We start from the raw sequence: 19,134 nt of genomic DNA, 5'->3' as shown, positions 1-19,134 counted from the left end.
GTTCCCATCATCCTCAAACAAAGTTTCGTTCAGTTTGGTCAAATTAGCTCGTTTGACCGTTCCAGCTTCCTTATTAATATCGTAATCATCATCCGTAATATTCAATGTTTCATGGTCTTCTTCCTCGTCTGTAGTCGATGTAGTATACTCCTCGTCCGAGTCTGCTTTTCGTTTCAATCGCTTAAACTGTTTTGGGGCGGGCCATGGCCAGGCTCTATTAAGATCTCTTTCTATTTCTTCGTCTACTTCCTGTTTGGGAGACGGTCTTGATAGGTCCTTGACTGTGCGCTGAATCGGCATCGTACTGTATCCACCCGACCCGGGCAAGATAACCGACGAGGAACCTGGATCATGGAAATGAATTTCCCACGGTAAAATTTTTGGGCTTCATGCAACTGTATTCTTTTACCTGAAGGACCGGCTGCTGATGGCTCGTCCACGTCGGATATATTAGCAAAAGGAGTGATTTTGCCTGTACGAATAAGGAACTCTCGACGGGTTTCATTTTCTCGTTTCCCGGTAACTGTTTTCTCAAGCGAGATTTTGAGTTGCATTGATAGCGACAATATTACATGTAAAAGTGACTACTGACCATCTGTTAAAGGTCCATCCCTCTTGGCCTTTTCCCGATCTTTCATGCGATTTATTATGTCTTCTTCATCTCGTTTGGCGTCCTTTAATCTGGCCACCTAAAGTTGAAAAAAGAAATAAAGTTGAATACTGCACTCTACCTGCAGGAATGGTTAATTTGTTGGTTTACCTGTTCATTGATTTTCGATAATAGCTGATCTTTATCTGTGGAGGCCGTTTTCTCTTTCAACTTTAATCGCAAAGTGCTTAGTTGCTTTTGGCAAGCACTATGATTGTTTGGTGTTATTAGACGGCATCGATCGAGGTGACCTTATGTCAATGGTTTTACCTAATTTCTTTCCGAGTTTTGTCGAGACGTTTCTGATCGAGAGCTTCGTCTCTTTCGGCGATAGCTTTATCGGCCTAATGGAGCAAAGTATTTAGTTAGGGAAGGAGACGTGGGTCGATTGTAACAACGATCGTACTTTGGCCATAATTTCTCGCTCCAGCACGGTTTGATCCACGAGGCCTACACCCAAATGCTGGAGTTCATTCTTCTCGTTGGCTGATGATCCCTCTCTCTCGGTGACATGCTGATCGTCGTCGGACAGCATTATCTCCTGCGACAAGGGCGAGGACGTTATACTGATTTCGCTGTCGCTCATTAGACTCAACAAGGAAGGTTTATCTGGAATTTCAAGTGGCCGCAGCAATGATGAGTGATGCGCATTGAATTCGTGACTTTTTCGGAACGTTCATTTCGGTTAGAATTCCGATTCCACCACGAAAGACTTGACGCACCTTCGTTTTACTTTGGAACATTGATAGTGGAAATACGATTTTAATGAGTATGCCCAAAACTCAGCATATGCATGTGGATAGCCAGTTAAGACGGCCTACAGTGCGCCTAGTCGTTGGAGCAACAGACTTGCCTTTGTGTTCTCACTATGTCAGGATGATTCAAACAGTGGTACTCTGTCTTTCAAATTCCTCCCCAGTGAAACTTTTTATTGTCGATGATTAAAAAACCTTCCGACCTGTGTTGTGAGCATCCAGCGCATACTCATCATTGGCAACGTACTCTGGTTTAGGCTGAAGAGTGCATCAAGTATAGACAGTAATTTTTCTACAAATCTTTTAATTCACAAGATTTATTGATTTCATAGTTGTCGACTGAAAAAATGTCGCCATGGGAGGGCATGAAAAAATTATAGCCTTCAAAGTATGGAAAAAGCCAAAACATACAAATGGGTTTTTTGATCTAGAGGGTCTTGTCGAAGATGGCGCTGAGAGAAGCCCAGACGGTCTTGGGAGACTGAGCAGCATCCACACCGTACCAGATACCCTTCTTCTTGTAGTAATCAACGACAGGAACAGTCTGCTTGTGGAAGGCATCCAATCGCTTCTTCAAGGATTCAGGGTTGTCATCGGAACGTTGGACAAGAGGTTCACCAGTAACATCGTCCTTCATGGGGGTCTTGGGAGGACTAGGGGAAAAAAAAATAGTCAGAAAATTTAGCGATGATTTCCACGTGTATCCATCGTGAATTTTTTAAAGCTTACTTGAATTCCTTGTGGTAGGTGCGGCCGGAAGAGGGATGGATCAAACGACCAGTGATACGGGAGACGAGCAAGTTATCATCAATGACCAACTCAACCACCGAGTTCAAGGGCTTCTTTCTCTTTTCCAACATTTGATCCAACTTCTCGGCTTGGACAACGGTACGAGGGAAACCATCAAGGATGAAACTATTGTAATTCCCCAAAAATTAAAAATATTAGCTAATCCGTTATTCCTGTCACCCTAGTTTGTACCACGCCAACGCGCGCTTAATTTTTTTTTTTTTTTTCATCGCTTTTTCTCTCGTTGACGTGCTAGCATAGCGTGACGTGACCAGATCTAGGGGAGCCATGATATATGTGTGTTTGTGTATCTCAAACCTACCCGTTCTTGCACTCTTGGTTGTTGTCAAGGTTCTCTTCAATCATACCAACGACGATTTCATCGGACACAAGACCACCTTCATCCATGACCTTCTTGGCTTCAAGACCAAGAGGGGTCTTGGCCGCCACAGCCGCTCGGAGCATATCACCGGTAGCCAAGTGACAAGCACAGAACTTCTCCTTGATAGCAGGAGCCTGAGTGCCCTTACCAGCGCCAGGAGGACCCATAAGAATCATACGGAGCTGCTCCTTGGGCATGCCCTGGTTGACCTTCTTCTCAAGAGCCTCAAACTTTTCTTGAAGAGACTGAATGTTCTTCTTGATTTCCTCAAGGACAGCAGATTGGTTGTCGGCCATGATATTTCTTGGTGTGTGCGAAGGTGGAAAAAGTACAGGGGCCGGAAACCGTCATTCAAAAAAAAAAAAAAAAAAAAAAAGTCGGTGCCCATCAATCAAGTCACACAGTGACGTCGAAGTTGGGAATTGCTCTTGTTTATGATGGAAAAGAGTCCGCCATTTTGGGGGGGCAGGTTGGATGCAAAGTTTTGTTGTTATGCATTATGCGGATCATTTGGCTTTTTCAGCCATGCAAATAGTTTCTTCTGTTGACTGTAAGGATCTGTGGATTGTTTTCAACGGTGAACGGAGCTTGGCGACTGAGCATGCTTGCTCACCCAAAAGCCACTCGATTATCATCATCGTCCCATTCAACTCCGAAACCTACTTCAGCTTCAAAAAGGCGCGCGTTTCCGGTCTGAATAATTAAGGCGGAGTCTGCATTTTACTTCATCCAATGAAAAGACCCAAATCTTATCAGATAAGTTCAAGATAACCATCGCATGTCCAAGAATCCCAAACACACCAAAAAGTCAAATGATGACTTGATAATGGAATTTTTAATGTATTTGGAGAAAGGGAGTTTGGTAATGGAACCGTTGGGATGGGGGTTTGTTTGATGAGAAACCGTGTGAAATTAACGTAGGAAAAAAAGAAAAGTCTTCAGTAGCTGTTGACTTGCAAGGCGGATGCACATTCATTTCCAAGGGTGGCATATTAGAAATATGGCTCGACATTTTGTTTTGAAAGCGCCGTCTGGGATTGACAGGCAACTGCATTTTGATGCATTCATGTGTCAATGTTGTGGACATTTTGCTGCAACGTGTATTTAAAATAATAAAGATACAGCTCTTTCTTGCAGTTAACCGTCGAAAAGAACCGGTAATTTCCATCGTGATCAATTCTATACCTTTGAGGTTGTGGTCTTCAAGGCGCTCTTTATTTTTCCGTAAATTTTGAGATTTTCCTGCGGTGTCTATCATATTGAGATATATGTCTCCACGATATTACTGGAAACGCATTTTCTCTATATGGGTTGGCCTCCTTATGATTCTATTGTACCATTTAAATAAGATCGCGGCTTCTTCTTGGCGCAACTTGAGACAAGCAAGAAGTAAACCCAACTAAAATATGGACAAAGCTTGAGCTAATAACAAAGACCTGTTCTATAAATCGACCTTTTGATCCATGGAAACAAATGAGACCACATTAATATGATAGAAATTTTGGTAAAATTACTTACTTCATGTGTGGCGTCAATAAAGGCAATGGTGTCATTTTGGTTAATAGATAGTTTCCAACCTGAGAACACAATATCTAAAACGACAACGTTATAATTGAATGCTATACAGTAGCCTATGTGATATATACCGGTATACAGTGTCGCCAAATCATGAGCCCCAGATTTCAGTTTGCAATAATTTTTTGATTTTCATGCAGAAACTTGTCAATAATAAAATAAGGAAGACGTATATGATGATTCGCCTCTTTCTATTTTGCCCTTTTTTATTTATTGGTCAAATGAAAAAAAAAGTAGTAGCATAAAAGGTACTCAGTATTTTCACAATAAGCTTTTAGTAAAGTGATCCACCGGTAGTTTACTTTTGCATCAGGCAAACAAAAATAAAAATAAAGCAAATTTTATTACGATCCCTTCACTATGTTCTTGTAAATGAAGTCTTCTGCCAAACTATTTGTTAAAAGGGCAGCCAGACATGAATGGTGGAAGAGACACATTCATAGATGGCAGTCGGCTCATGATTTCCTTCATGCGTTACGCTCGTTGGCAACATACTATTGGGTCCAACCACATCGATTAACCATCCATCAGGAAATTTATTGATTATTGAGTCGCCTGGAGTCTATGTGACGTCCTTGGGCTTCATGAAAAAATTCAGGCCAAGAAAACAGACAAATTACATATACATGGCAATCATGGATGTAGTATGAGCTCTTTCAGTAGTGATGTTATCTTTTGTAGTATCATTTCCAGCAGCGATGTATTGATGTGCTTTCCGCTTCGGGTGCGTTATACAGAAATTCTTATGGTTAAAATATGCCAAACTCAGCTAAAGCCACTGACTGCCAAGTTTATCGACACAGAGTCTCCCACTGTGCAGATAAACTATGGAAGCCGCTCGTATGCAAACTACAAACAAGCGTACCTAACTCCATCATTTTGACCGCTTATTTCACATTCAACCATTTTCACACATGATACATGCATTTCCCACCTTGCAAAAATAAAGACACGGTAGCACACATAGCCACGGTTTGAAACTCGATTTTTGAGTGTATCATATCAAGTGGACCTTTATTCCATTTTCACGTCAACTCTGCCATACAGTATCCAGTATCCAGTATCCAATATCCAATATCCAATATCCAATACACATAATACTACTACAGACGCTATATGTGGAGTATATGCGTCTCCCAATCGTGATTCTCTGCCCTTACTCACCGACTAGGTCTCGTGTCCACTTTGCGCCGTGCACCGTCCGCGCACCAGAAATCATTCAATACATCCACCCAAGCATTTCATTTGAGGTCCTGCCATTTCCTACAGCAAGATGATACGGCCTTTCTGATATTGCTGACAATGATGACCTTCCCCCATCCGATTTTATCGTCAGGTTTCACACTGGCGATCTTGTGCTTCCGATGACGGCGACGTTACATCCAACCTTTACCCCTCGTTACTGTTATCGTTGTTGACGCATGCTCTTCCCTTTGTTCGACTGATTCCTACTGAGGTTCTAAAGGTCACAGATAAGCACAGCGGGTCAGCTACCAGCAACGGCAGTTGGGTTCGCTGCTTCACTGAACCAGTGGACAGATCGATGGTCGCCAACAAAGTGGCGGTTACGAGTGACTAGAGTCGTTCGAATGCTGACACTACGTATGTTGCAATGCATTCAAAGCTGTTATTGAAGGAAGAAGGGTGGTCGTGTTTTGGACGAGTTGAAAATAGAGAATAAGGCCCCAACGAGATCTTTGCATACTTTAGGTTCCTGAATCGCAAAATAGCTCCTGTGCAGCGGGTGGGCACCGCCAAAAAATATACATCATCACGCAACTCCGCTCATACATTTAGTGTGGAGTGCAACACAAAAGAAAAAAAATTTTCGGTGGGTTTGTGTGTCATTATAAGCTTTTAGTGATGAATATGGAAGATCCGTTGCACAAAACGAACGTGCACCGACCATCCATGACTTAAACAGAAGGTGCATATTGGGGGGAGAATGGGCTGCGGTGAAAGTGGAAATAGGTCCAGTCGTTCAGTTCATTGTAAAAAAGAGTCGTGACAAAAGTATAAGAAAAAAAGTAAAGACCATGGTAGTTTCCTTTGGTTCAGTGAAGATGATTATCAATCTAGCAAATTCCTTCAATCTCGTCAAACCGTGGCATCGCCGCCACAAAATTTTAAGACCTCTCAATTTTGGGGCAAGCCGGTGACCTGGATACAAGGATACGTGTTTTAAGAAAAAAGCAAATGCAGCTATTTGTGTGTAACTCCGCTTTTTGTTTAGTGCGTCATTGTCATGGGCTTCTCTCCGATCGAACCGTTTCACCAATCGTTGTCATTGGTCCACAAGGACGTGACCAAAGAAGTGTATGCAAATAGTAATGGTCTCATCCAAACGTTTTTGTATCAACATTGGTTCAAAAGGGGAATAGTAGCCCAGGTGCTTCTCGATCGAGATACCCCGCATTTAGCGGATGAAGACCGATCAATATTTGTTTCTGATTTAAAACTCAAACTAAATGAAACTGTTTGGTTCATCCGAGAGGATGGGGAGCTTAAATGGAGTACTCTTCACAGTAAGCAGTGGTTCCTTGCCCTATTATCGAAAATGATTGTCCGAAACAGTGCCGAAAAGGCACTGCAACACGGTCCTAAAGTCTCAATTGCCCGATTCAAGTAGCGGGTAAGAACTTGATGAATTTTGCTTGGTCCAAAAAATAAAATAAAGGGACCTATTTCGTCAATGTAAGCATCCCCGAAAGACAATTCGAATACATTCAGTCAAAAAGTGGTTATGACGAGCTTGAGTTTGTTCGCACAAATAATAAACGTACAAATTTGCGATAAACTCTAATGATGAAGCTGATTGATAAATTTTGAGATACAGCAGTGCAAATGATGGGTCAAGAGTCGTTTGGGTCTTTTTGGAGGTAATGGAGTTTGGAATTTGGAAGAGGAATAGTGCGAAAAAAAAACATATAAGGAATCGGAGAAGAAAACGGGGATAAATTCCCAACCCAGGTTTTCATTAGCCGAAGGCTCGGACAGATGTCTACAAGGATGTATTCCAAGAATAAAGTAGTACTACTTTGAATAAGAACCCAAAGAATGAATTTGTGCAGGGTGTTAATGTGGCTCGTTGCAGAAAGCGAGCAACGAGGTCTCCGAAGATGCGGCCTTGGAGCATGTGACATCACTTCCCCCCATTAGGGTATATTTCTACTCTATTTTTGTGAGTCCGGGGTATTAACGTTACATTATTGGTTACCATGATGTGACTGCACTAGCACCTTCGCATTGGTTATAAATGAGGCCTCGTTAGTTCCCTCGTCCTGATTTTTTTCTTCATCACTCCTACCCAGAGCAACTTAGACAAAAATGGTTTACAAGAAGATCGCTTACGAAGAACTCGCCTCCTCCCCCCTCGGCCAGGCCATTGGTAAGCAGATGGGACACAACAAGACGAAAAATCCATGGATTTTTTTTTTTTACTTGTTCCGGAATCAGCATCGATTCTTTTGCATAGTGGGCTAACTGTGTCTGTTACCTTTGTGTCCTATAGATTTGGCTAGCTCTGCTCTCGGTACCACCATCGTTGCTGTCACCGATGAATTCTTCGCTCCCGCCACCAACATGATCAACCCCCTTCCCCCTGTGCACTGCCCCGGTCGCTTCGTCGACACCGGTGCCTGGATGGACGGCTGGGAGACCAAGCGTCACAACCAGACCTATGACTGGTACGTTGAAATTTTTAAGAGTCCATCTGAAAAGATGTGCGGAACAATAGTTGGTTTGCAGTTTGACTCATTACCTTATTTTTTTTTTTTTTTTGATTGTAGGGCCATCCTCAAGCTCGGTTTCTCTGGTAACATCATCGGTTTCGACATTGACACCCACTACTTCACTGGTAACCAGGCTCCTGCTGCCCGTGTTGAGGCTGCTTTCTGCCCTGAGGGTGATGTCCAGGCCAAGGATGTCAAGTGGGTTGAAATCTTGCCCAAGGTTGAACTTCCCCCCACCTGCCACAACGTCTTCGTCCTTGACCAACCCACTGAGGTCTACACCCACATCCGTCTTAACAACATCCCCGATGGTGGTATTGCCCGTTTCCGTGTCTACGGTAACGTGAACCCCATCTGGCCCGCTGACAAGAAGTAAGTTGAGTTTTTAATTTCGGAGTTCGGAGATGACAAAAAGGGAATCCGGAGGACCATAAAATGCTGATTGCTTGTGTTTCTTCTTTTAGCACCATCCTCGATCTTGCCTACTGCGGTCTCGGTGGTCGTGCCGTCGAAGTCAGCAATGCTCACTTCACCCCCGGTTCCAACCTCTTGTTGCCCGGTCGCGGTCAGAACATGGGTGACGGTTGGGAGACCAAGCGTTCCCGCACTCCCGGTCACTCTGACCACGTTATCATCAAGCTCGGTGATAAGGGTCACCTCTTGAAGGCTGAGATCGATACCTCCCACTTCAAGGGTAACTACCCCGCTGCCATCATGTTGACTGCCACCAACTCCGACAAGGAAGTCCCCTGCGAAAACGCTGAATGGACCACCTTGATTGACAAGACTGCCGTTGGTGCCCACGATCTCTTCTACTTCGACCTCCCCGCCACCGACAAGGTCTTCACCCACGCCAAGATCTACATCATTCCTGGTAAGTTGATAGATTTCAGCGCGAAAAAAGAGGAAGAAATTGGAGAGAAAGAGAACAGTCTTAGTAATGTGATTCCTTTTTCCTTTTTTAATTACAGATGGTGGTCTTAAGCGTGTCCGCCTCTACGGTGTCCGTGAGGGCGGTGAGCTCCCCAAGTTGCCCATTGCTGTTCCCACTGTCGTTGAAAACGGTGTTGTCAAGAACTAAATGAGTAGCAAAAGAGGGTAGACCCAATGTAATAATCGCTAGTCGACCGTTGCATTGGATCGGCTTGATCATACTATAGATTCAAGAAAAACCATACAACCATACCTCATAGCTGTAGATATCTGTACCACTACGTTTCATTTTTGAAAATAAAAATATAAAAAAAAAACCTTGTGTGTTGGATGTACTGCATATCTTAGTGAAGAAACCAAATCTAGATCCGCCGTGGTATCTAAAAGCTACGATTTTTCTCAAAAACAAAATATCGAGTCAGTTGTATCTCAGTTTTCGCTATTTTTGCGAATAGCGGGGCATCTTTTTGGCCGCGGGAACTGGGCGGGAAAAGATGGCGTGAGATGCTGTGCGGAGTCTTGCCGTTGGCGCAATAGTAAAGTGTGTGGTATGGAATTGTTTTTTTATCATAAAGGATGTTTGGTAGTATACTGTACATCATTGTGCGATAACCCAAAAAATGGTGAATGAAATGAACGCAAATTGAGCTCTATTTAGAACGGGTGGAGAGAAAGTCGCTTTTTTTATACAATGTTGTAATGGCGCATCACCAAGGTGGAAGCGGCACAGAACGCTAAGATGGAACATAGAATACAAGTGAACCAAGTCAAATCTTCCTATAATCGATGGGAACGTTTCGTCAGCATTCTATCGCGCATATCAAGGCACCTGGACGTCACCCTACCTGATACTGGCCTGGCACCTGGACGTTCATTCCCCACAAACCAGTGACAAGATTCATTGGAACAAGCACACTTCCTAGTGCGGTCAGTTTGGATAAGACGTCGTTGATCTCATTATTCGTTTGCGTCATCTCGATGGAAACTTGGGCGAGGTAATTGGAGTGCGATCGTGATGATATCTTTTCGTAATGATTGAGTGACTGGAGCATGGTGATGATGTGATCTGTGGTCATCAAAGAAAACGAGCAGTCAACGATCACGTTCTTCATTCGCTGGTTGTCCTTATAACAACCGGTAAAGAACACAAACCTTGGACGTCTCCCAGATAGAGTGAGACTTCATTACTTAGGGCCGGTCGTGTGCCTTCCACTGGTTTGACTTCTCCCCGTTTGATCAGCGTCTTGACCACGTCTGCTTTGGATACCAGTAATCTTAATAAGCCCATCATTCGTTTGCGGCAATAGCCAATCCGCCTCAGCATGTCGGATTGCTCAGACTCTTTCAAGATCAAGACGAGTTCATCAATAGAATCCACTTCAAATTCAATGGCTCGGATCAAAGGCGCAAACGAGTCGGTGATATCATCAAGGACGCCGTAACAAATCCAATCTATCTCCATTCGCTGGTCAGATGGAACCCATGCCTTTCAACGTCAGACTGAAAGACCATTGATTTACCTGGTGTAACGTTGATATAATCCTTCAGTTGCTTTATTCGTTTTCGGACATTGTTCGGATGGGGCATCGGTCGAAAATGGAACTGCCACGAGGATGAGATACTCTGAGGTCTTTTACCGTTATTCTCACCCATTTGAACTTACACTTAGCACGCCTTCTTTGAATACAATGATATAGATCGCTAATGGTTGAAGGTAGTTGGCACTGAGCTGATCTTGTTCAAAGCTGCGGAAACAGATGAAATAGTAATTGTAAAACACTTCGCATTTTTCCCGTTGTTCTTCCATGGTTATGTCTTCCGTCGTCAAAGGATGAATGCGAAATATCTGATGCATCACAGTTTTAGTTAAGCATGGGTATGAGTGCCTAGCATCAGACCAAAGTGAGATGAGGTTACCTGACTAAGTGCCTTCATTTCTGAATCGGTGGGGTTCAGCACATCGATCCAGAAACACCCCCTTTTCAGCATGTCGCTTAGTTTCTCGTCTTTGGTGGGGATCTCGCTGATTGTGCGAGCGTGAATCGTCGACGGTTCGGCAGGTGAGTAATAACTGAATCGAAAATGATCCGAGTCACTGGCCTCGGGATGCTAAAGAAAGTCATTGCCATGAGATTGTGTTTTTCATTGTTTTTTGATCACCATAACAGTAACAAAGGGATCGGACTTTGGTCTTTCGGGGGTCTGTTCATTTTAGTTTTCTCCTTTACCTTCATCCTGTCACCGTAAAGGCTGTATCGTCTTGTATCGAATGTCTGCATGGTCGATAACCGCCGCCGTCGTTGTCGGTGGCCATTGACCATATCACAGGTATCTTTGGCTGCTTGCAATTGTTCGCATTCGCATCTCACGTAATTATCTAACGCTTCGTAATCGATGCCACCTTCTTCCTTCTTACTCGGGGTAGGAAAACATACATCCCCTTCCACTGAACTGTGCGTTGACCCGGCCGTATCGACATCCGAATTATACATATTCGCAGGTTCCACTCTTTCAGTTTCACGCATATTTGGATGACTACTGTCCTTGTTGCGCATATCGATCAAAATATCGTCTGCGTCCATGCGACGAGGCGACGTGGTGAAATAACTAGGCCGAGAATCTTGGCCATTGCTTTGACGATGACTACTGTGATGGGAATCCTGTTTGTACGGGTTAGTTGTGTTTTTTTTTACGTCACTAACTAGTAGTTAATGGCGGCCACTTACGGAATCCGATGCGGTTTCGGGAATGGCGGCGTATTGGTGTTGGGGGTAAAACATGTTCAATGGCTGGAATGGCGTGGATTGTGGAGTGTCGCCAGACGACCCATTGCGTTGAGGCGGCTGATTGGGGCGTCCGCTTTTCTTTTGGCCGCTTTTTCTTGACTTTCCCATGATAAGAGGAGGTAGGCAATCCCTCTCGATGGGTCGGCGGGGATGAAATCAGAGTGCGGAGACAAAAAAAAGCGAATCACCACCTCCTTCCTCACTACTTTTTTGCACCACAGTCACACCTCCCCACTGCATGAAAAGTCTTGCCTGATGCAGGGATGAAGCAATCATGGTGCTCCAGTCAAGATTTGTATATGTTGACTTATTGTTCTCCCCTACTCTTTACATACAATATATGCAGGTCTTTATTTATATCAATTTTCATTGACATGCTTTTGCTATTGACAGCTCCATCAAAAAAGACTCAGTGCCTGTAGTTATCCATGTTGCGGGTGACCTCATATTGACGTCTGTGTCACCTCGCATCAGCTTTCTGTCACCCACCACCCAAAAAGATCGGCCTCCATTTTGTTGGCTCTAGGAGTGCTTCATAATCGATCAATGCAGATGTTTTTATTTACAGTAGATGCATGCATGCAGAATGAGTGAATGATAAAAGTGATTGAGACGCTGTGCTTGGCCGTTTTTTTTTCGTTTTTTTTTTTTTTTTTTTGATTTCATGGCCATGGTTCAAAAATCAGCTCGGGCATTAAGTCTGTGACACTCCATCTGCCCACATATAGTAATTTTTGGTTGCCCAATAATGCGTGCTTTTCGTCTTTTCCATTGTACAAATGCCTGCAGAAAATTCAAAAAGCGCGAATCCAATGAGCCGAGTATACACACAGGATGCCATGCTGACGAATTTACCGGTGTTGGAGAATCCGATACGCGAAAACAAGGATACTTTTCCATGCTGCACTATCGACTGTGATCGGATGGCTTTCATGCCCCGTAAATAGTCTAGGAGATCTCGCAACTCGATGGGTGCTAAGAAGCCGGTGAAATTCTCAAGCAATCTGGCCTACATGGGATCAAATCCCGTTAGTATAGCGGTCAAGCAGACCAAAACCAAAACCGGTCCACAACTTACGTGACTAATACCAGGATTCAAGACAATATGCCCAAGAATCGCTTCACAGCATCCACGCAGAACTTTGCTGATAACATGTCCCTGGATATCATACCACATGCGCGGCTGAACATACTTTGTCTCTCCACGAATTTTCACCATCCATTGGCTTGCATGATGCGACAACACCCATCTTTGATTCGTATACCCTATATCACACGCCACAGGACACGTTCCACTCGAAAGGTCGCGAAGCGCGTGATAAAGCTCCTCGTCATCCAAAGAAATGGCATGTTTCGCAAGCACATAATTCTGTTTGTTTTTATGGGCGGTTTTTGAGGCACACAATTAGCATTTCTTCTTTGATTCACACAATGCCAGCACCATACCTTGATCTCATGAAAATTGGCACCCTTGTCTCCAAAATGATCCAACGCTTCGTAAACGAATTTCACTTTTGACTTGTTGCCATAAACTTTTTTAGCTACATGGCTCGTCTGGCCAGGAGTAAGCAGCTCCAGCGACGGGTGATTTTCCGGTGCCGCGGGTATTTGCATCTCGTGATTGATCTGCATCCGAATATGGAATTCATCATTGATCCAAAGATAACGAGCAACAGCTGATGGACAATATATTGAGAATCAATGCCCGGTGCAAAAAAAGTATCATCGATGTAACTCGTGAACTTACTGTATGCTTTTTTTGGATAGTACAATTTCCGCCGTAGCGTCAAGTACCGTTCTCTGTCTGTAAAGTCGAGAGTAATCTATCGTGAATGTGTCAACATGGAGCGAATAAAATTGAAAAAAAAGATGCTCGTTCGGTAGGTGCATATGCTTACATTGCCATTGGATAGCATATTTAATGTGGAAGCTACAATACCGCTGTCCAATTTGTCGAGATCAATGACTTGGCCATCAACTGCATGCCGCTGAAACTGAGCAGCCGTCTGATACAATTGTGGTGGCAGCAAGCTATCGAAAGCCATCAAAAACCTAACCCAGTGTAAGTATTAGAAGATTATGAAAGCGCATATCGATTGGTTCCCAACGACTCACCGTTCCGACACAGTAAAAGTTCGGCCGGGAACACGTTTGTCCTTTCCCAATTTCCAATAGACGATGCTTCCATTATCACGTAGTAATTTCACTGCTTCGTCTACGATTTCCTTTGGAAAAAAGCGAAGAAGTAAGGCAGCGCGATCCGGATCGTACGACTCGGCCGGCGTGATCATCATCATCTAACGCACATATGGACATGACAATCAACAAGTTAACGCAACGAGGTGTCTATTGAACCACATATGCATGGGTTTACCTTGATCACTACCGTCGCAAGAAGCACTTGGTCGTTTACAGAGGAAATGTGCCAATCAAACAGATCGGTTTTATTAGCCAACAGGCACGGGGAGGGATGACCAGATTCTTCCGTCAATTTTTGAATGTGGAATGCATTGGTCACCGTTTGGACATCCGATGGTAAATGTAATATCTGTGTTCGATCTCTGTCAACGATTTGAAATTAATAATTCTGTTCTCCCTTCCTCCAAAGCAAGAGGCTTTGCATCTACTTACTCGGGTTGCTCCTTAAGTTTGGTTAAAAAGTATTCCAAATAGGCGGGTAAATCGTAATGGCGATTATCCCATGGCCTTTCATCTTCAATATCGCCTTTGGCTATGCCTTGGCGATAAATTTCGCCCCATTGCACGCTTAAACGGTTGACATCGTCTAGAAAATGAGGCACCTTTCGCATGATCGGTGCTATCGATCGTCGACAATACTCGGCGCTGCGACCAGGAATAGCTTCAGCCACGGGCGCCCAAAAGAATTTTACACCCTGACTTCGGTGTTTTTGAATGGCCATGGCATACAACAGCAAATCTTGCTCGATATCGTTGAACGGATTTTTCGGTCGCGTCACTGGTTTGGCCGCTAAAGAAGCAGGAACCATGCTGCGATTAGTATATACGACGAACAATTGGGCATCGACAATAATGATATTTGGGCCGTGGGCGGCGGTTACTTACTTGGGTCGAGGACGTCTCGGCGAGATCGGAGGTTGAGGGCATCTCGACTTGCCACAAAGGTGGATTTCTTGAATGGGAACAGTTTGCGACGAATTTTCGCTTTAGGTACGGTCCGTTGATTGGAGGACGCTTTCAACAAGGCTTTGATCGCGGGTGGTTGTTGATCGCTTCGGTTTCCTCGTTTCAGCACCACTGGCTGTTCTTGCGCCTGCTTTCGTCGCTCAAAGCCTTTCTCAATAGACAGATAATACCGTCGAATGCGGTTCGCAGAAATTCCGGTCTCTCGTGAAAGACGAGTAAGCAGTTGGAAATATCGGCTCGGTGTCTCCCCACGCACATTATCGACGTGAGCATCCAAAATTTGTTTCTGCGCTGGCGTGAATAGCGACCCCACATGCCAAGTGTGAGGTGTGCTAATACTGCTAAGAGCATCGGACGGACCTTTCCGATTCATCAACGTATGGGTGGTATGCACGCAAGTACATGTGTACTGCAACTCTTCCCAAAAAGACATCACTTGCTCTCTCGTGGTAATAGGCATTTCTTGAAGAACAGGCCTTGCAGGAGCGGCAAAGTTACGGATTTTTCCCGTGTCGCAGAGATGGTAAGTGACGCTAATGTTGTCTGGTGACGCCAATAACGCTGGCTCTTCCGCCACTGGTTCGATTAATTCGAGCGCCACCAACGAATCAACGAGCAGGAGTAGATTGCGTCGCAACTTATACTGCTTGAAGATAACGATTTGCCGAAGTTCGTCCGGCAAATCGCCAAGCCGGGTGTGGCGGTTGTTTTCATCCTGAAGAAACTTTTCCAGCACATTGCTAAAGGTAAAGATGCCAAATAGTTTGCAATAGAGACTGAGTGGTATATCGAAAAGTTTGTCGCGTACATTGATGGTTCGTTGCGTTTCTCCCCCGGCTGTCACAGTCTCTTCCGCTTCACTCGTCATGTAAAGATGCAACTCTTTGGCGCGCAACCATTTTGACTGAATCCATCCAAATTGCAGGGCCACCGATCGCCAAAATTTCTTTGGAGCGCAATAACCATTATGACTATAATGTTCCAGCTGTTTGACGGACGGTTGTCTGTCGATCAACCGTTCCACCTCGGCGGTTGGAAGTACCTTGAGCACGCGGTGTTTCTTGCCTTCCATGTGGACCGCTTTTCCCGATTGTTCTAGGTAGTCTTGAACTTCTTGATCGTCTTCGTTCAATTCGGGGTGCATCAATAATATTCTCATTTCTTCGTTGCCAGTTAATGAACTCGCCATCACTTTGATAAGCTTGATTGTTTTCGCTTCGTGCAATACCTCGCTGTCCCGCTGCAGCGTTTTGCGCGCCAACCTACATTTGGTATCGGCCTTTCCGTACATTAAATCGGTCATTTCATCATTAAGACTCTCATTCAGATCACGAATCCTGTCTCGAAGGACAATATCGGTCAAATGCTTTCGTCGCTTTTCTACCGTCACATTCACAGCTCTTGGACGTTCCTTTTTAGGTCTTGCCGATGATGATGCTGTGGCGGGTCCGACCGAACTAGGAGCCGATGAACTCGAAGCGATTTGTTGAGGCGACGGTGCAGATATTGTGACATGGGCAATTGGCCTGGCATTCTTTACGGTTAACTTTGGTTTCTTTTGGGAGGTGTAGGTAGCGAGTTCATTGGCTTCACTGTGTTCGGGGGATTCACGACGTTTGGCCGCTGGTGGTTGGTTATCGGCCGGGGATACGAAGTTGTGAAGTATTTCCTGAGCCTTTTTAAAGGCTGCACGTGTCGGTCTCTTCCTGGAAGATTCTGCTTGCGTGGTCGTAGTAGGAGTTATTGTTTCCTTGATAGGCTCTACCTTTTTTGCCCTAGCCCGTGTTGTGGCGGGCTTAGGAAGTTCTGTGTTCGTGGTCGTGGTCGTGGCAGGTGGGACTGTTTCGTTTGAGGTATCTTTTTGCGCGGTGGCAGACGATGCTGCAGGCAATATCGTCTTTCCTGGTTTGGACATGGCACGCGTGGAGACCCGCTTGGAAGTTTGCGTGTCCGTGGATGAGTCGGGCATAGTTTCGGTAGTCGTAGTAGACGCAAGCTTTTGCGACTTTTGTCGCGATGTCTTTGATTTTTTCTTGGGTGCAGAGGAGGATTCGGATGTGGCGGGCGTTTTTCGTTTTCCGTATCGAGTCTCTGGCGACTCTGATACGAGATAATATATATTTGAAGGTTCTTCGTACTGCAGGTCTTCTTCTGTTGATGTGGTGGTGGCACTGTTAATGTCAACCGATTCGCCTTTACTCTCGTGGTACGCTTTCCATCCCTTCTCGGAAAAATATCGATAACGCCTTTCTTTACCCAACGTTTCGCTGATGTGATACACTTGATATTGCTTTAGTTGTGGACTCACCGGTAGAACAAGTCGCTCCAAGCATCGGACCACAAACCGTTTTGGGATCGCCGGCAGCTGCTGATGGATATCCTAAATGGATGAGAACCAAAAATCCGAGATTAATTGGCGCTTTTATGTGATACTCGCTTTTTTTCCCCTTTGGATATTTACATTGCGAGTAGCGCCACATTCACGTGCATTGACAATGGCTTGGTAGATGAGATAAGCCATTGACTGGTCAACAACCAACGAACTTTGAATCGGAATGGTCGGAGTAACAGAGGCGACGGGCATGGTCGTTTCGGACATCTCAGAAGGAGTGCCCTCAGTTGCAGGTGTGCTGACCCCTTCCATGTCTTCCCTGTTCGCAACGAGCCTTACGGCGTGGACGCGTTTTTTTTCCGAATACACTTTGAGCTTTTCGACGTAATTTTTTGCATGCAATTTGGCGATGAAAGAACGGCACCATCGAATTTCTTTCTCGGTGTTAAATCCCTACAAGTACCGATAAGGAGGAAAATGCTTTAGGCAAAAACTGAAATAAAAAAAAGTAGATGAAATTGCCGGTTTACCATGAGTGAGACCAGATCTTGCAAATACATGATATTGTCTTTTGCTTCCGATAAAAGTTTGGTAAGCGATTTCAGAGCTTCATCGGGATTAATAGGGGTTCCGGAAGGGTGTGGAGCGGCCTCAGTCCTCAAAGAAGTGGGCATCTCTCCGGCCGCAGTTGACTCTGCGGCAAACATGGTATGACGTAGCAGGATGGTCAAGTTGCGTTTGAACACCTCGGATCGTCTGTCGCTAATGACTGGGTTCAATAACAATGCAATTGGTGCTGCATTTTTTTTTTCTTTACTGGGCTTACATTAATCCGGCAGCGTGCAAGCGTTTAGTATAGTGAGATACACTTCGAGGATCCATATTCAACTCTTCGGCCAGCTGCATTTGGTTGATACCTCGATGCCGCGCCCGAAGTACGGCTTCGAGGACTGGTTCTTGACCTGAAGTCAGGGTATGATCTGCCTAGGAAACAACTCTGATAAATATATTATGGATTGCAGCAGTGCTATGACTTTTTTTAGGCGATGCCGTACTTTTAAGCCTGTTAAAAGCAACTTTTTTCGGCTTTCAACTGTAGCAACAATTCGGAGCTTTGATCCGTATTGCTGGCATACGTCGTCGTAAGCTGCTGTGGATAAATTTAAATAGGTCGAAGGGTCGTCGGACTAGCATGTCAAGACCAATCCATGAGTTGACTGTTGGGACAACAAAAAAAAGGCGGGTTGTAGGTACCAGTATAAACTTAATGAGCTGGAATTGACGCAAGTACTGCCATAGGAAAGCTTTGTATTTATTATCGAGGATCGGTTTGCGATCGGTGTGGGGTTGCATGGTCTGAATCTGCCGCTCCAAGGCCGTGGCGACAAATTCCCATAAGAGATCAAGGTCACACCCTGAATGGCACAACTAAGTAGGCATTCCACTACAGCACACGGGAAATGCGTACCTTGGGGCCCTTCTATTGCTATCTCCTGCTCTACAGCGGATAGTATATCGTCAAACATAAAGGCATAAAAAAATGAAGAAAAGGCAATGAACAAGTCCAAAAAGAGAATGATTGTGACTGTCCGATTTGACCTTTCAGCATGATCTCTCCATTGTTGTCAAATGCCGCCGTTTACAATTTGTATTTTTGAAGGACGGCATCTTTGAAGAAAAATATAAAATCAATCTACGTACCGAGCTATATAAACTTTATAGTTGACGTTGGCATGAATCACGGAATCACGCTACTACCGATATTTTGCGTTGTCAATCGGTGCAAGCAAAGACTATTATCGTAATCAAAAGACAAACAAAACTTGATGGTATGCGATGCAAAAAATACCATTCCGCTCTAAAACACGCAAAATACAACGCAAAACGTTACATTTAATTCTGTGAGCCATTTTTTCGGACTGGGTACTCGAGGAACATCGCGAGCTACCAGTGGTCTCGAAAGAGAAGCATTAAATTTCTGCGGCAAGTTTGTAACCAGGACCGTTTTGTGTCCATTTGAAAAAAAGGGCACAATAT

General features: G+C 44.5%; 5 protein-coding genes across 5 annotated transcripts; 1 reads left to right on the top strand and 4 right to left on the bottom strand.

Moving 5' to 3' along the window:
* Positions 1–812: 812 nt before the first annotated feature.
* BYT42DRAFT_232976 (uncharacterized protein) lies at positions 813–1,387 on the bottom strand. The gene is made up of 3 exons (XM_051562625.1): positions 1,372–1,387; positions 1,056–1,311; positions 813–993 (listed from the first exon to the last, which is right to left on the bottom strand). The coding sequence occupies exons 2-3, from the start codon at positions 1,233–1,235 to the stop codon at positions 916–918; spliced, it is 258 nt and encodes an 85-aa protein (XP_051426188.1). The 5' UTR covers positions 1,236–1,311; positions 1,372–1,387; the 3' UTR covers positions 813–915.
* A 312-nt stretch (positions 1,388–1,699) lies between these two features.
* Positions 1,700–2,912, bottom strand: BYT42DRAFT_559895 (adenylate kinase-domain-containing protein). The gene is made up of 3 exons (XM_051567179.1): positions 2,516–2,912; positions 2,134–2,319; positions 1,700–2,057 (listed from the first exon to the last, which is right to left on the bottom strand). The coding sequence occupies exons 1-3, from the start codon at positions 2,869–2,871 to the stop codon at positions 1,832–1,834; spliced, it is 768 nt and encodes a 255-aa protein (XP_051426187.1). The 5' UTR covers positions 2,872–2,912; the 3' UTR covers positions 1,700–1,831.
* Positions 2,913–7,477: 4,565 nt separating this feature from the next.
* Positions 7,478–8,962, top strand: BYT42DRAFT_592340 (allantoicase; the record flags this gene model as incomplete). The annotated part of the gene is made up of 5 exons (XM_051570609.1): positions 7,478–7,538; positions 7,662–7,836; positions 7,939–8,253; positions 8,346–8,755; positions 8,853–8,962. 5 exons carry the CDS (start codon positions 7,478–7,480, stop codon positions 8,960–8,962), a joined length of 1,071 nt encoding a protein of 356 aa, XP_051426186.1.
* A 300-nt stretch (positions 8,963–9,262) lies between these two features.
* On the bottom strand, positions 9,263–11,904 carry BYT42DRAFT_559893 (uncharacterized protein). The gene is made up of 8 exons (XM_051567178.1): positions 11,541–11,904; positions 11,043–11,474; positions 10,732–10,923; positions 10,478–10,660; positions 10,335–10,416; positions 9,967–10,266; positions 9,660–9,880; positions 9,263–9,591 (listed from the first exon to the last, which is right to left on the bottom strand). The coding sequence occupies exons 1-8, from the start codon at positions 11,706–11,708 to the stop codon at positions 9,499–9,501; spliced, it is 1,671 nt and encodes a 556-aa protein (XP_051426185.1). The 5' UTR covers positions 11,709–11,904; the 3' UTR covers positions 9,263–9,498.
* Positions 11,905–12,218: 314 nt separating this feature from the next.
* On the bottom strand, positions 12,219–18,715 carry BYT42DRAFT_559884 (uncharacterized protein). The gene is made up of 17 exons (XM_051567177.1): positions 18,566–18,715; positions 18,352–18,512; positions 18,153–18,284; positions 17,924–18,081; positions 17,628–17,859; positions 17,227–17,550; positions 17,074–17,145; positions 14,685–16,986; positions 14,232–14,589; positions 13,975–14,161; positions 13,716–13,897; positions 13,499–13,652; positions 13,348–13,423; positions 13,047–13,276; positions 12,679–12,969; positions 12,456–12,609; positions 12,219–12,383 (listed from the first exon to the last, which is right to left on the bottom strand). Exons 1-17 carry the CDS (start codon positions 18,621–18,623, stop codon positions 12,295–12,297), a joined length of 5,160 nt encoding a protein of 1,719 aa, XP_051426184.1. The 5' UTR covers positions 18,624–18,715; the 3' UTR covers positions 12,219–12,294.
* Positions 18,716–19,134: the final 419 nt, after the last annotated feature.

Source organism: Radiomyces spectabilis (genome assembly GCF_025331425.1).
Source record: "Radiomyces spectabilis strain NRRL 2753 chromosome Unknown BYT42scaffold_3, whole genome shotgun sequence".
Classification (NCBI taxonomy): domain Eukaryota; kingdom Fungi; phylum Mucoromycota; class Mucoromycetes; order Mucorales; family Radiomycetaceae; genus Radiomyces; species Radiomyces spectabilis.
Note: the sequence above shows the minus strand (reverse complement) of the source record. Positions and strands in the feature narration are given on the sequence as shown.

Bases quoted from the DNA above. Each gene is read 5' to 3' on its own strand.
- BYT42DRAFT_559895 (XM_051567179.1), bottom strand. From the start codon at position 2,871: ATGGCCGACAACCAATCTGCTGTCCTTGAGGAAATCAAGAAGAACATT. The intron at 2,320-2,515 runs GTAGGTTTGAGA...GAATTACAATAG, and splicing joins AACCAAGAGTGCAAGAACGG to TTTCATCCTTGATGGTTTCC. The intron at 2,058-2,133 runs GTAAGCTTTAAA...TTTTTCCCCTAG, and splicing joins ACCTACCACAAGGAATTCAA to TCCTCCCAAGACCCCCATGA.
- BYT42DRAFT_559893 (XM_051567178.1), bottom strand. From the start codon at position 11,708: ATGGGAAAGTCAAGAAAAAGCGGCCAAAAGAAAAGCGGACGCCCCAAT. The intron at 10,417-10,477 runs GTAAGTTCAAAT...TCCTCGTGGCAG, and splicing joins TCAAAGAAGGCGTGCTAAGT to TTCCATTTTCGACCGATGCC. The intron at 10,267-10,334 runs GTAAATCAATGG...GAATGGAGATAG, and splicing joins TTATATCAACGTTACACCAG to ATTGGATTTGTTACGGCGTC.
- BYT42DRAFT_232976 (XM_051562625.1), bottom strand. From the start codon at position 1,235: ATGAGCGACAGCGAAATCAGTATAACGTCCTCGCCCTTGTCGCAGGAG. The intron at 994-1,055 runs GTACGATCGTTG...TTGCTCCATTAG, and splicing joins AGCGAGAAATTATGGCCAAA to GCCGATAAAGCTATCGCCGA.
- BYT42DRAFT_559884 (XM_051567177.1), bottom strand. From the start codon at position 18,623: ATGTTTGACGATATACTATCCGCTGTAGAGCAGGAGATAGCAATAGAA. The intron at 13,653-13,715 runs GTGAGTCGTTGG...ACACTGGGTTAG, and splicing joins ACTTTTACTGTGTCGGAACG to GTTTTTGATGGCTTTCGATA. The intron at 13,277-13,347 runs GTAAGTTCACGA...ATTGTCCATCAG, and splicing joins CTATCCAAAAAAAGCATACA to CTGTTGCTCGTTATCTTTGG.